At 37.8% G+C, this 15426-nt stretch overlaps 1 protein-coding gene across 1 annotated transcript in view; it reads left to right on the top strand.

Moving 5' to 3' along the window:
* Positions 1 to 1845: 1845 nt before the first annotated feature.
* The window catches only part of sdc3 (syndecan 3), a 28220-nt gene continuing 14639 nt past the window's right edge, over positions 1846 to 15426 (top strand). Inside the window, exon 1 of the mRNA XM_083524078.1 lies at positions 1846 to 2399. Coding sequence (XP_083380204.1) covers positions 2346 to 2399 — 54 coding nt within the window. The 5' untranslated portion in view covers positions 1846 to 2345. The remainder of the gene's footprint in view (positions 2400 to 15426) is intronic.

Raw genomic sequence — 15426 nt, 5'->3', positions numbered from 1 at the left:
ACATGCCAAGCCACTGAATCCCACGAGACATATTCTGTCACATGCATCCTGGGAAAGTTTTTTTTTTTCTTCTCTCTCTTTCTCTTTCTCTCTCTCCCTAGTTTTTTAAGCAACTACTTAAAATAAATGTTACAATGCAACCATTCCAAGTCCATGATTTCTATCACCAATTGTGAAGTTTTAATGATCTAATAGCTACACTCTATACAGTAATTTTGATGCCAGCTTCTGTAGGAAGGTAATAAATACACACACAACCTCCTTAAAAACAAGTTTGTGACAATCCTGCTCTACTTTAAACTGAGCTAACAGAAATGCTATGATAACTCAAATAACATGCTGACAAATCAGTTTCAGTGATGCAATCATGTTAACATAGGCCAGAAACTTTAAAGTAATTTTACCTTGTGGAATCAATGGCATGAAGAATTGTGGTTGTTCTGAAAGCAAAGATTGTTGTCAAGGTACTGGAAAAGAATCCACTGTACATTATTAGAAATTATTAGTAATACATTTTGTAACAAAAAGAATTTTTAGTATGCTTTTAATTCCAGCTTAACAATCACTGAGCTGCACTGAGAAACCTTTCTTCTTTCTTTGAGCTTTTACATATAAAATCCATTACATTGTTGCTGCACAAAGAGGCCTCTATATTTTTCTTAACAAAAAATACATTAAAGGAAAGCTGTATTTTAGGAGTAAAGACTCCATAATTATTGAAACAAGTTAAATAAACAAGATGAATTAGCACGGAATATAATTTAATGTCATTTGTGATTTCAAAAAAATGCTTAGTATTTTATTCATTTTTCTTTTTTATATTATTTTTATAATTATTTTATAAATTTAATAATTAAGCTTGGTGATAACTTGGGTAAGGTGTCATTCCTTCATGGAGAACATTCTAAAGAATTAAATACAAAATACATTTATTACAAGAATCTTTGTGCCATGAGAGTTTAAAAAAATGGCAGAAATATGTGTATAGATTTTAACCTCAGTATAATAATTATAATATCCCTAATCAGAATAATAATCATATTTATAATAATCATGTAATTATAACTTACATTTACGGATTTATAATGCTAGCATAGTGAATTTGTTTTGTTTCAACATCAACTCAACTATCTTTGTGCTTCACTGCTAATACCACTGTGTGGCTAATTGCCAATTCTGAACCGTGAAAGTGTGTATAATGACTATCCATTTAACCAATCTAGCTCATTCCTTCCACTTTTAAGATGTAGACTATAAAAGCCAAATAAATCCAATTCATAGTTACAATTTAATTTTCTATTCAAAATAATGCACCTCAGCTTTGATTGCCAATTATCAAAAGTCTATTCCTTTATATTTAATAGTTTGAATACCTTTTTATTATGTTAGTATTGTTTATAAAATCTTATATAGACTAATAACGAAGGAAGAATGGTTCTGTTCCCACATTGTTTGCACCCAGAATTCAGGTCTCTGTGCATTAAAACACAACTTGCAGTCCCTCATATGAGCAGTATTAGCTGTAAGTGTAACGTTTGTCTCATATCACTGTTGGATGTGCAGTATTTGTGTTTGTTTTTGTGGTTTTATTTTATTTCTTTATTTTTGCACCACATTATTTTTCCACAGAACCTGAGAGATGAAATATTAATCTTGTCATTTATACTTAGGATCCCAGTCTGTCAGAACAATGGTTTCTCGTGTCGAATTGACACTGAGACACTTTTCTCTCTCTCTCTCTCTCTCTCTCTCTCTCTCTCTCTCTCTCTCTCTCTCTCTCTCTCTCTCTCTGTCCCTCTCTGTCTCTCTGTCCCTCTCTGTCTCTCTGTCCCTCTCTGTCAAACACACACACACACACACACACACACACACATACACAGAGTGCAGTTCCTGTGGTGATGGCGGGCGTGACGAGCGGAGAATCCCGGTCTCTCCCCCTCCCCAGCGGGGATGGAGGGACGGATGCTCGAGCGGGCTGCAGGTGGCGCTCTTATCCTCATTAGGAGAACCCATCCGGTCCGGCACACATCCTTCTGTGACAGTGTAAGAGAGAAAAAGAGAGAGAGCGAGAGAGCGAGGTTGGATCTTGCTAATTGTGAGTCCAAAAGGACCCGAGCACCAGTAGAAGACAGGCCTTGCGCTGCTGCTTCTCTCGCGGTCTTGGTGTGCATTTAGAGGGGATTAGTTTCAACTAGATCCCGGGCCGGACGGATGTTCCGGCGACCGCCTGCACAAAACTCGGAAAACTGACGAGAAGATTTTAGGGAATTTTCTCCAGTTTTTTTCGGGAGACGAAGCGGGGGCGGGCAGGCGATCCTGTGATCTGCGTTGCTGCTGCTACTGCCATGAAGCTGCCTGGCTGGATGGCTGTGGCGCTGCTGCTTGCGCACTCGGTGTCGGTAAGGCCAGCAGTCGCGCTCTATTGTTATCCGCAGACAAACGTGGCCGCGCGAGACCTCGGTTTCGGCACCTGTGTGTGCGTGTGTGCGTGTGTGTGAGGGCACTTAATAACAGATTTAATAATAGTATAGTGTGCACATAGGTTTGGCTTTATGAATAAATAGTTTTTTTTGCAGAACGTGCCTGATGCTCAGTTAAATGCTGGTGCTCGGTAAATCCCGGAGGCGCGCCGCGTGTCACGGTTGAGCGCGTTACAGCGCGTCGTGCGCTAGTGAGCACGATGGAGACGTCACCTGCGGGGTTCCGTGACCGGTTTTTATCCACCAGCATTATTGATCAGCGTGTGGCTTTCTAAGTGTCCTGGTGGGCATTGTAGGTCAGGGACACACAGCTAGCCTCGCGCCCCCTCCCTCAGTCTGGGCTGTGTGTTGATGCGTAGTAGCTTTTTGGTGTGCGCGCGCGTGTGTGTGTGTGTGTGTGTGAGTGAGAGATAGCGCGTGGTGGGATAGGCCATAATTAACACACCTCGTCTAATTACGCAAGTTTGGCCTTGGTCTGACTGCTTGAATAGATGGGGGTCGTGGCGCGGTTGTGGGATGGGGTGTAATAGCCCAGGGCAGGGTGGGGTAGGCGCAATAGACAGGCGGTGGGGTGCAGCGGAACGGCTGCAGGCTTGCGCGAGGGAGGATGACGTCATTGGGACTCGCGGGAGCTCGGATGAACTGACCGTATAGGCTCCATCCGGAACCGCACACCACCGCACTTAATGCTACGTCTGAACACCAGGAGACTTCACATGTGGTTTTTAGAAATACACAGTTACCTGTGGAACCTTCTGTTTAGTTTAGTAGTGTGTGTGTGTGTGTGTGTGTGTGTGTGTGTGGTTTCTAGATGCAGCCACTGATGTTTGAGAGGGGGAATGAAAGCACCATCCTACTGCATGCAGTGCTATTTGCATGGTATTATGTGCTTCAAATAAATATCGTCATTTACTAACAATACTGTAGGACATAAGATGCTCTTTTTTCCCCCCATATCAATTAAACATTACATTTTATATGGGTACTAAAAGAAATCTACACTTTTTCACCAGACCAGACAGCCATTCATTCATAAATCAAACAAATAAGAATAGAATTGGATTTGTAAAATTTCGTACAAAACTATTTGGACTAAAGGTATGGATGTTACTCTTAACCTTGGAACCTTAATTCAGGTTGTGGGGTTAGTGCTGAATTATGAGATATGGAAGGCTTTGTTAATATATGGATAAAATCAGCATTTCAAAGAATCTTATTAGGTTTATGCACGCATTTTTAAATGTGATTGTGTTTGCACTGTCTTTACACTGCATGAAAATGATTTTGTGCTAAAATCAGCAAGGAGTTATGTAAATCATAATGCTTTAGGTTTTGAGAATGAAAATATATATATCAGCACGCACAAAGAATTGGTTTTATCATTTTATAAAATTGATGTCTCTGTCTCTAACCCTTGTTCCAAGTAAAAAAAAAAAAAAAACATTTGCTGTTGAGGCCTCTTGAAGGAAGTTTGTGGTGTAATATCCTATTCTGTCCTGTTTGCCAAAGCCAGAGTTTAATTTAGAGCTTGAAATGTTGCTAAGCAGACCTATCCCTCTTCCTATTTGTCTTTGCCGTCTGTGCTTGTGTGCGTGTGTAGTTGCGTGCTTAAATTCATGTTGTCAATACTGAATCAGTGTTTTGTGCTGCAGATGACAAAGGCAACCATAGAGGGACAGAAGGAGGAGAGAGAAAATGGGAGAAAGGAATGTGTGAAGCAGGGAATTTCACTTGGATTTTTTCCCCCCTTCTTTTTCTCAGTCCACACAGACTCAGCCATTGGAAAGCAGAATAAGAGGCATGCATGATATCAGCATCTTTATAGTCATTTCATAACTGTGCATGTTATAGAAAAATAAGTGGGATTTGCTGAGGTAATATCAGTGAGGATAAGCAGAAAAGCTTGAGAAATATTATACACAGGTAAAATTAAAGGCTACAATATAATATTAATGCGTAGTTGCGAGAAAGATTCTGAGAAAGTGTGTTGAGGTGTGCCATCTCATGTGCAGGAACTGACAGCATGCTCTCTGCAGTGAATTGTGGTTCGGATAGGTCTAATTCAAAATACAAATGCATAAAGTGGATCAAATCTCACTTGGATGATTTTTTTTGCGATTTGGTAATTGCTTTACCAACTTTCATTAAGACAGCGATGCATAGTGCTTGCTTGGCTGCCAGGCTGGGAATCTCTAGGCATCCCACGATTTGATTACATTTTTATGCAAGGTGCCATGATGAGATTATGAAGTGATTCTTAATGCGTCTTGGTGCATCTTGATCTTATATTTCTCAAGCATGCATTAGGATTTCTTCCATTATGACCACATGCTGCTTTTAAAACTTATCATTTTCATCCATCATGAAAAATACGCTGGGCTTCATGTATTCTGTACTGTTTTATATCCCAGTAAAAAGTGCAATACATAAGAATGTAAAGGCATAAAGATGTCTTTTTAAATTGCTGCACTATTTTTCCAAACCATATCCTGATAAATCTAAGACTCAATTTTATACTACTAATCCCTGTTTTATCCTCATATATATATATATATATATATATATATATATATATATATATATATATATATATATATATATATATAAATACTCAAATATATGTCCCATTTGTCCCAAAGTAGGATGTCAATTGCCACATGGCAGGTAGCTCAGGTAATCAGGGCAGGTAGCTCAGCAATGTCACAACCATGGAACTCTTTACCCTGACTCACCTCTCTCTGACCTCCACCCACTGCTTTGCACTTTTCTGCTAAGGCAGGCCCCCAAGGTGATGGATGCTAGCAGGTGAAATCTAGGTCACAACATCAGGACTCAAAGGCTTAATCTTTACAATTACAGAACCTTTGATTTAGGTCTCTGTTATTATTAAAAATGGCTTTTGGATTACACAGCTGATTATGATTGAGTTATTACAATGTTCAGTTGTTTTCAGTCGTATATCAGCTGCACCTTGTTTTTAATACAGTGAAAACAGGAATTATACATTTACATTTGTTTATTTGGCACAATGAATTTGCAAATCCAAGTGATTTATGAGTGATGTAGAACCTGATCCAAATATAATCCAATTGTCGAGAAACTATAAAGAGGGAAAGAGATTGGAGGATTCAAAAAGAGGAGGAGTAAGAAAGAAACAGAGAGAGAAAGAGAGAGAGAGACAGTTAGGGTGGATGGAGAAGAGCAGTGCTGCTTGCTCTTTCCCAGGAGACTCGACACTCTACCTGCTCACTCGTCACCATGACAACCACTGAGCACAGTACAGTCACAGCTTTACACAATCTCTCTCTTTCTCTCTCTTTCTCTCTCTCTCTCTCACACACTCTCTCTCACCCTCTCCCTCTCCAGTCTTTCTCTGTAAATCTGTTTTTCTTCCCATCTCCCTCTCTCTCTCTCTCCCTATCTCGTTTTCTCTTGTCCGCTTTTGCTCGTTAAGTCGGATGATGCCCCATTCTGATTGGGGGAGGGGAAATCCTTCCCATCTGTACCTGACAGACACACACGAGAGGAGGGCGGATTGGAGGAGAGGCGGATGTAAATGATAGTCTGCATGTGTGGGTGTATGTGTGCTTAAACATCTCAGGAAGTCTCCATAGATAACACTTTTGCTGCCCTGTTTCAGATGTGGTTGTGTAAATGCTAGTCCGCAATGATGCGTTTCTGAAAAAACACGGTGTGATAGAGTGGTTGTTCTCTCCCGAAATGCCCATGTGGCCTGAATTTTGGTGCATTTGCATGTGTGCTATAATAAGACTCTAAATTAGAGGCCAGAGGTGGGAGCGACTCCAAAGCCGCAATGAATTTTAAAACGTTACACCAATATGATGGTCAAACATGAATACATCTAGCATAGTAGTACGCAACTCATTGCACAGAAAAAGTAGGGGAGACTCTGTGTGTGTGTGTGTGTGTGTGTGTGTGTGTGTGTGTGTGTGTGTGTGTGATGTGTGATGTGTGATGTGTAAATGTAAAACTCACACTGTGAATGCGTGTCTGTTTATTCTGCAGATATTCTCAGAGGGGCGGAGCCAGCAATGCATTTCCGTGGAGATAGAGAACTGGCTTGTATAATTGGTTTAACAAGGGTTCAGGGGCGTGGCTGTGTACTCTGGGGAGTATTGTGGTATAGTTAACTTTCCGGTGGCAGGGTGTGGCACAGTGAGCATTTGGGAACCGTTTCAGACAACACAGAATCCCAGAGGGAGAGATGCAATAATCCTGAGGCAACACAGGAAAAAAAGTGGTCCAATGATTCAAATATACAGATGTACATTTAAAATACAAGGGCTGTAAACAAGCAATATAAGTTAGTAACCATGTGTTTAATACTATACATAGTATAGGTTACTGGTTAGCTCTTTAAAATAATCTGAGAAAGCTTATCGAAGAGAATATAAAATTTTTATTTATTGAGAACTGCTCAATAAATAAAAAAGAAATGCTATAGAGAATGAAAAATGAAAATTCTATTTGTATAGCAATTTTAACAACAGATATGCTACAATTACATGTTTCAATAATTCATCATTAATCCAACTGATACCTCAATGATAATAACAATGTTACTTTGAATACAATTAAACTGGAATACAGTGCACCAATTGAAGCCAGTATCAATTCCTGAGTATTTGTTGATTGAATAAACACGATACATAATTTAACAATCCTTTAGACAAAATTACTGTCATGAATGCAGTTATTTTCAGTGTCAGAATGTGTATAGCACATGCTCCTCTGAAGAAACCAAGTTCATGTTATTTCTTATCAAAGCTACAAAAATATTACCAGCAATGTTACTAGGTATAAATGGGTTAGCAGGGCTAAGCCCTTTAAAAGGTCGTAAACTAAAAAAAAAACATCAGTTTAGAAGTATTCATATCCACATCAGACTATTTGATGTTAATAATCTTTGTGGAACCAAAGCAGCAGCACAAGAATCAATACAGGGAATAGTGTGAAGAAGCAAGGCTTCGAATTTTTTTCGAAACCAGACTGGCTCGATAGTAGCATTGCAGTCTATCTATCCCCAAAAATGTGCCTGGAGAAGAAATGAAAATACTATTTAGACTAACACATAATGTCTTATCAGAGGAAAAAAACAGACAAAAAAAAACAATAGTTTTGTGATTTTTGGGGTTGAAAATTATTTGGAGAAAAAATGGCCTCAACCCATTAAAAACAGTTAAATATGTTACCTGTCATAAAATGCAACTGCTATTTTTGTTTATAAATGTGTGTAAGCGTGTGATTGCTCCACCTCATTCTTTCCATACCATTAATGATATCGTTTGGTATAATACATTAATCAGCTCTAATCATTTTATTGTCAGGCTATTAATATTAGATTTTTGAACTCCTGGGGTCTGTTATTATGACCCTCCTCCATTGATTATAAGTTAGGTGTGGGGGCATGAAAGGTATCTAAGTATATTTTGAGGCACCCATTCTCTCCACTTTGCTGTTTGAGAACAATTATTCTGCATTTTGCTGACACCGACAACCTTGCTTATATGCTGAGTTAACATTATCTACATGTTATACTCTGTCAGGACAAGCTTTTGGTTGTTATGGTGACATTTACACCAAGAACCGTTCCAGGCATAAATGATCCAGATGATATAAAATGTGTAAACAGGTGTTCATCTGACTGGGGGGAACTAAACGGTTCATTCAGAATATTCAAGCAGATGTATGGAAATCTGCTGCTAAACACTGACACAAATCCATGGCTAGACCTTCAATAAGCAAACCAAAGGTGACAGTGGAAAGGAGAAAACTCCCTTGAGATGGTCTTAGGAAAAAAAATCTTGATTCAGGAGCCAAAAAAGAATGTTGAGCCGATCCATCTCTGTGTGATTGATTAAAATATGAAAGAATAAGAATTTTTTTCAGATAAGAAAATGTGTAGGTAAATTGGTGTGTGTGTGTGTTTGTGTGTGTGTGTGTGCGTGAGTGAAAGGGATGCAAGAATATCTCTGGGATGCTCTGATCCTTTTCTTTATTTCTCTTTTTTTGAAATCTAAGAAGATCATGGTCACAGGGAGGGGTCTTTAAGTCCTGTAATCTTCATTCTAGGAACAAAATGGTGACAGATGTTTGAACTCGGCTGTCTCAAAACCGTGTGACATAAAATAAATATTCACAAAGACATCTTCCATTTTTCTGGTCCAGTATCACACTCTGTTCAAACAAGTTCAAGTAATTGTTGTACATTGAACCCGGCCTTGTTGCTTGGCGAGTTGCTGTATCTTTCTGGGGTTTGGTTTAAGACAGTTGCTTCTGGATAAATTCTCCCAAATGATTAATTCCCTCTTATATGATAGTGAGATTGCTTAACCCAGGCCATTGGAAGTATTTGAATTTCACTTCCTTAAAAAAAGTGATCTTTTAGCAATGGGTCCAGGCTATTGGTTATTCTTAGTTGCAATGAAACATTTATTTTTGGTCAACCATATATACTAGTTTAGGCAGGAGTAAAGCCTGTTTTTGACTGCTTGATTGTATGTTTAACCAAGAACTCCACTGTCTGGTAGCGGGTTTTAGACCACATAGCTTTTTGTAAAACCCACAAACAAGCGATAAAACAAAATGTGCTTTCCTCTCAAAATGCAAAGGGGCACACAAGCCAGACGTTTCAAAGCACTGAACTGTTTTTCAATGAAAGTCGTTTCTGCTTTGTCAGACTTCAGGATTTCAGATCAGCTTCTTAGCATTTTTTCTGTCACTTCCCCCCTCTTTCTGTCTAAATGCAGATTTTAACTTCAGCTGCAACTTTATCATGCAGAGGGTTTTCTGTGAAAACTCAAAGCTTTATTTTTTTTCAAAAGCATGAAAGATGGAAAAGCCATGTGCACATTTGCAGAATGATTTGGCATCTTTGCAAATTAACATTAACCCTGTCTAGCACATCCTGGCAATGCGCTCTGTAATTCAAAAGGTCAAATCAGCGGTCTCAAAAACTAACTCTTTGTTTTGACTTGGACTGCTCTGTGCACTGCTCTGCTAATAATGAATTTCATCAAGTATATTGTGCTACTAATTGTTTGATGGGTATATTTCTACCCACTTTGTTTTCCCATAAATGTATCAAAGTAGCCTCTAAATGTTGGTTGGGAAAAACCATTCTTGGGTAGCCGTATTATCCACAAACCGAAATAAATATGGCACCTTATTAGCCACAGGTCATGCAGTACAGATTGAGTCTTTTTGTAGTATTTAAATCTAATATGAACTAGTTTCTGAACTGTAGAAACACTAGTGGATGAATCATGCAGCCTACGAGATTCTAATATGCGACATTTTGCCTCACATGGGGACAAGCTTCATTGAAAGCTCTTGCAACATTATATTTCTCAGCAAATTTAGATTTTTAACCCTTTAATGTCCTGTTATTGTTATTAAACAATAACAGTATTATTTCAGTATTTACAATGAAAAAATTATGAAAGGGTTCTACTCACAACAATAAGGGATGTAAGTCTGGACCTAATAAAGAGCCTTGAAAGTTTTCTTTAATAATCTGTGCTAGATTCCACTGGGTTCTCCTATTTCCTCCCACCTCCTATAAGTGTGTGTGTGTGTGTGTGTGTGTGTGTGTGTGTGTGTGTGTGTGTGTGTGTGTGTGTGTGTGTGTGTGTGTGTGTGTGTGTGTGTGTGTGTGTGTGTAAAGGAGTGTATGGTGCCTATCACTGATTGTCATATAAAAGCTACCTTAATTCTATTTTAATTAGGAAAATATTTTTTTACTGGAACACCATGAATAGAGAAGCGTATTTAAATATATAAATGCATATGTAAATATATGACATATTTATACTGTGTCAAATCTGTTTAAACTGCGTATCACATTTGACTGATTTACATAAAAACAAGCAGGAAGAAAAATTTGAAATGCGTCAATGAGTGTGGAGACTGACTGGCTATTTTCACAGCACAACAAATGTTCATTTGAATTATGACTCATCCGATTTGACAGTACATGTATTTCAAAAGTGACAAACAGCATTAGAGGCATGGCATTATAGCTTATTATAGCTAAAAATGTGTCGTATTGACTTGCTTCAACAAAAAGTGTGAAATGTTTAAAGTGGCGATGTGATGTCATAGACAGGCTGCTTGCTTTTCATGTGTGAAATTCCTCTCTCATTTGAACACATACCACTCATTATCATCTAAATATTATATGTATGTACAATGGGGCAGTGTATCTGCAAGAATCTGGCGATATGAAAATACCCCAATACTGTAAGCAAGGCGATATATTGGGACATTTCTTATTTTAGAAATAGGATATAATTTTAGGAAAGCTGTCATTAGGAACATACCACTATATGCAAACCTTATTTAAAATGATTTAAACAGAACACAGTGGGTTCTGCATTTGCAGAATTCAGCATTTGCATAAATTACATCTAAAATAACACTGCTGACCCTAACCCCTTAAACCTACCCATACCACGAACCCTGTGCCAGCCTTACCTGCATGGCTCCTCAGTGGCATTGAGTGTTTTGCAAAACATAAACACAATTAGTATAATTGGACATAACATGGTAATTTTGTTAAATAACATTTTTTTACATATGCACATAGTCATTAAAGACACCTAATTTTGAAGTGGGATTGATGATGATGACAATGATGATTATTGTATTATATTATTAATATTCCCATTTGTATTTGGCTTGTTGTAGAAACATGATCTAAGCACTAACTACTGTTTTACATCTAAAAGCTAAAATTCTAGATAGCCAAGAATATAAAGAGCAAGAAAGACGATTATTTATTTTATAAAGGTAGAGAATGCAGTTAGGTAAGGAAATGACAGTCATGTAATGCACTCTCGTAAGTGTTGTCCGTTCAAACGTTCGGTTTTTGTACATAGCACTGTTCTTTAAGCCACAAATACGCTTCATCTGGTTGTAAGTGCAACCAGGAACAGCACGTTTTTATGCTATTTTAACATATCCCTGCCCAAGAAAGAAAAACGCACATAAACATATTGCTGTCAATGCAAGCAAGTCAATGCTGCTATTACTTCCAGTTGAAGTTATACCCATAATAATTTTTATAGTAGTGCTCCCAGGAAACGGGTGGATATTAGAGGTAATATAAGCGTAGAGGCAATAAGCGGAGGGAAAACTCGTTTTGTACTATCACTACTGTACACTAGGTATCCCTAAACATTTAATTTTTTAACTTTTTCTTCTTTGCTTATCTTAATTTTTGTCACAATCTACGTTTTCTGGCTTCGTTTCGCTATCTAGCAGCGGCGTTTAGAGCTCGTACCTCAATTTTTTGCTCGCGTAACAAAGCAAAAAATCGACCGAGTGACCGCTTGTACCTCGGAAATCTCGTACATTAATGCACTCGTAGGTCAAGGTACCACTGTATTTTCTGTTCTGTAATATATATAGATTTATAGATATTGTGTTGAGAATCGATACGGTATCACCAAACAAAATATCGTGATAACCACATGTATTGATGTTTACGTACACCCCTAATGTACATGCAGTGCATTTGTATTGCACACAAACCAGCAAGCTGTTGTACCTCTTTTATGCTGTTTTGAGGAGCACACTAATTGCAGTAACTGGCTATCTTTTTGCAAACAAAACATGGAGGACTTGGTCCCTTGAAAATGACTATTAATGATGAAAATTGCATAATTTTCTAAATAGGTTTTGACTACCCAATGATATGTCAAATTCAAGTCAAGTCAAGTTTATTTCTATAGCGCTTTTCACAACAGACATTGTCTCAAAACAGCTTTACAGAACAGTTTAGGTGAAAGATTTATCCCTGATGATCAGCCATGGTGACCGTGGCAAGGAAAAACTCCCTTAGATGTTATGAAGAAGAAACCTTGAGATGCAACATAACGGCATTAAACTCTGATTCAATTAATGATGCTAACAAACAAACACAAGCAGAGAAAATCAACTAAAAACCTCATTAAAAAGATATGAAATAGAGCACTAAAGGGACTCAATCAGTCTTGCAGCAGAAAATCAGTATGAGCTGAGTTTTACATGCTTATTGTTCTGGCATTAAAGCAATTTATTGGCAGAGTCATTGAAAGTACAGGTCATGGGAAAATGCCAAAACCTGCTCAAGGTGAACACAGGAGTCAGTACAATATGTGACCTCAAACATTGTTTACAAGATATATTGAAAGCTGTATTGTTTTTTGCAAAACAAAACTAAAAAAGAAATGCAATGAAAATATTAACTCCAATCAAACTCTGCTAGCAACCATTGATTCGGGGGTGTAGGTTTGCATTCATGACTGGAAATTGCTGGACCTGTTTAGCCACTGGAGACTTATGTTATGTTCCATGTTGCAACATATAATTTTTCATCTACAATCAGTCAAAACAATCCAAAAATGACCCCAAAGTATAGTGGCTTTGGCTTTGGGGTCTATTTTATATAATATAGCATGTCTCTTATTTGCCAGTAAGGTAGCGACACTGGCGTCATTCGTTTTAAGCATCGCTTTTTCAAGCACAGTATGTCATGAATAGAGTTTGGCACTGGGAGTGCAGACCAAACCCCATACGGCTATGTTGCTTCTACACTTTACATTGGAGCTCCCCTAGAGGAATAATTTATTTCATTCTTCAATCGCATTTTTAAAATTGTGGCTCTGACGAGTTGCCGCCAGACAGTTGTTGTGTTGTTGGGTCGATTTGTTCAGAGATGCATATATTTAAATAAACACAAGGATGAGCTAAGCTAAAGTGTGCCCCAGAAAACATTACTACACACTCCGTTGAGTATGCAGTTATTTGAATGCTTGAAGTAAAAATCAAGTTAAATCTTTTTTTGTGCTGGTGAGGATCTTGGCTGCTTTGATTGCAAATCACCACATGTTTCAGGTCGGGTAATTTTATACCACATAACAGAGGCGTATAGCACAGAGGCAGACTGCATGCTTTTAATAATTTGATTATAAAACAAATGTAATTTGTTTTGTAATCGGTTTAGAGGCTACTATGTATGATCTTATGGAAACAGCAAACAGGTTATTTAGGGGGGAAAAGCAAAAGATGGAGGTGTTGTAGGAAGCACTATATATATATCCTTTCTTCCAGCTGCCATCAGGATTTAAAGTGCTTCCTCCCAATGTGCTACCTTGACCTCACGCTTCGAATATGAACAATAGAATACTGTCCCTGAAACAATAATCCATATCCTGCACACAACTGAATGTTTTTATTAAATAGAAACCACACAATATTCATCACAGTGTGAAAGCTTCAGCTCTGATCTTATCTTGTTTTAGCAATGATGATCTTTGCACTATGTAATACATGAAAAAATATATACATGATATAAATATGCATAGTGTGTAAGTATCTAGCATTTTTTGTGCATACATAATGCAAGCTTTTGTTTGCTACTGTCTGTATTTTTTGTTTGCCCGAATGAATGCAGATGCAGTGCTCAGTTGCTCATGTGAAATGGAATATAAATGAGTATGAATAAGCAGATACGTGTCTGTCAGCAGCAGCACCACATCTGCTGAATTTGACTTCAAACAGCATTGCATTTTATTGATGCATACATGGGGTACACAATTTCTGAAGGTTACATGTCCATCAGTGTCATAATCCTCAGTCATGTCAGAACTAGAATATCAGAAGCACATATGCAGCAAAAGACTGGCATACAAAACTGGGCGTGATCCGTACGATATCCGTTTTCTGTAAACTAAACACAGTTTTCAATTAATGATAAATAATGTTGAACAAGAAAATGCATTTCTCAGTTGTGTTGAAACGGTTCACTTTTCGACTCTGCTGTTAGACAAGTTGTCATTTGTGATTAAATCCTGTGTTCTTTCTCACATTCTCAGTTTGACCAAGTGAAAAACACATGGAGCTCGAATGATAAGATGTCCTGATGGGCAAGAAACAAAAATGGGCTGCCAATTATTTTTTGACATATCGGAGGCCTTTGTCAGGATTCAGGAAATCTCAAGTGTGAACTTTGATGTGACAGGAAATTACTGCACAAGATCTTGAGCTGTCACTCTGCACAAGGATCCTAGAAATAGAATTGTTAGGCTGGCCACTGATAGCCCATAATTTACATTTACATTTATTCATCTGCCATGCACAGTAATACCAAGGGACTTTTAAAATGAGGCAAAAAACAGCCCACGCATAGACCTGTTAAAGTAACACTGAAGTTACTGCAGTCCCAAATTTATTTAATGCATCTATAATATATGTCCAGTTACCACAGATAAGAATTTATACTTTTTACCTCTATAGAGAAAGTGAAAATCACTAATAATGGAAATCTAAGGACTGTTATTCAATTCCCATAATCATCATAACTATATTGTGTTATTGTGGAGCGCTCTGGACAGGTAAACACAAGACGCTGCAGAATTTAAAAAATGGAGGGGTGAGGAGAAGATTTATATGATAGCCCGTTTCCGCCACTTTAAAAAAAGTTTGCTTAATTCCGACTTAATTTCTTGCAATTCCATTTTCCATTTTTTTTTTTTGCTCACAAGAAAATGCATTTTTTAGTTGTGTTGATTCAGATTTCTTTCTAATCTATAACTAAAATGTAGCGTCACCCCCCTTCATAGTGCCAGAAAGCTTTACACATTGAAAATGAAATCGGGTACAATCAATAGAATCGCATGGAATCAAACTAAGACTCTGATCCCTGGAGAGAACTCTGTCTAACAATCAGCTCTCGAGGGGATGGAACAAGACAGATGAAGCAGATGAGGCCTCGTTCATACATCAACAGCTTTAAACTTCAGGCCCACAACATGGTTACCGGCAGATGCACCAGAAATGTTGGAGGTTTACAGTCAGAATTACCAGAAAAATTTCAGAATTATGAAATAAAAAACTCAGAAATAATACAGAAAAAAATACAGAAATTAATAATTTTGGAATT

The sequence above is a fragment of the Silurus aristotelis genome (genome assembly GCF_946808225.1).
Source record: "Silurus aristotelis genome assembly, chromosome: 21".
NCBI classification, from domain to species: Eukaryota; Metazoa; Chordata; class Actinopteri; order Siluriformes; family Siluridae; genus Silurus; species Silurus aristotelis.
The sequence above is the reverse complement of the archived record's forward strand: the minus strand, read 5'-3'. Positions and strand labels throughout refer to the sequence as shown.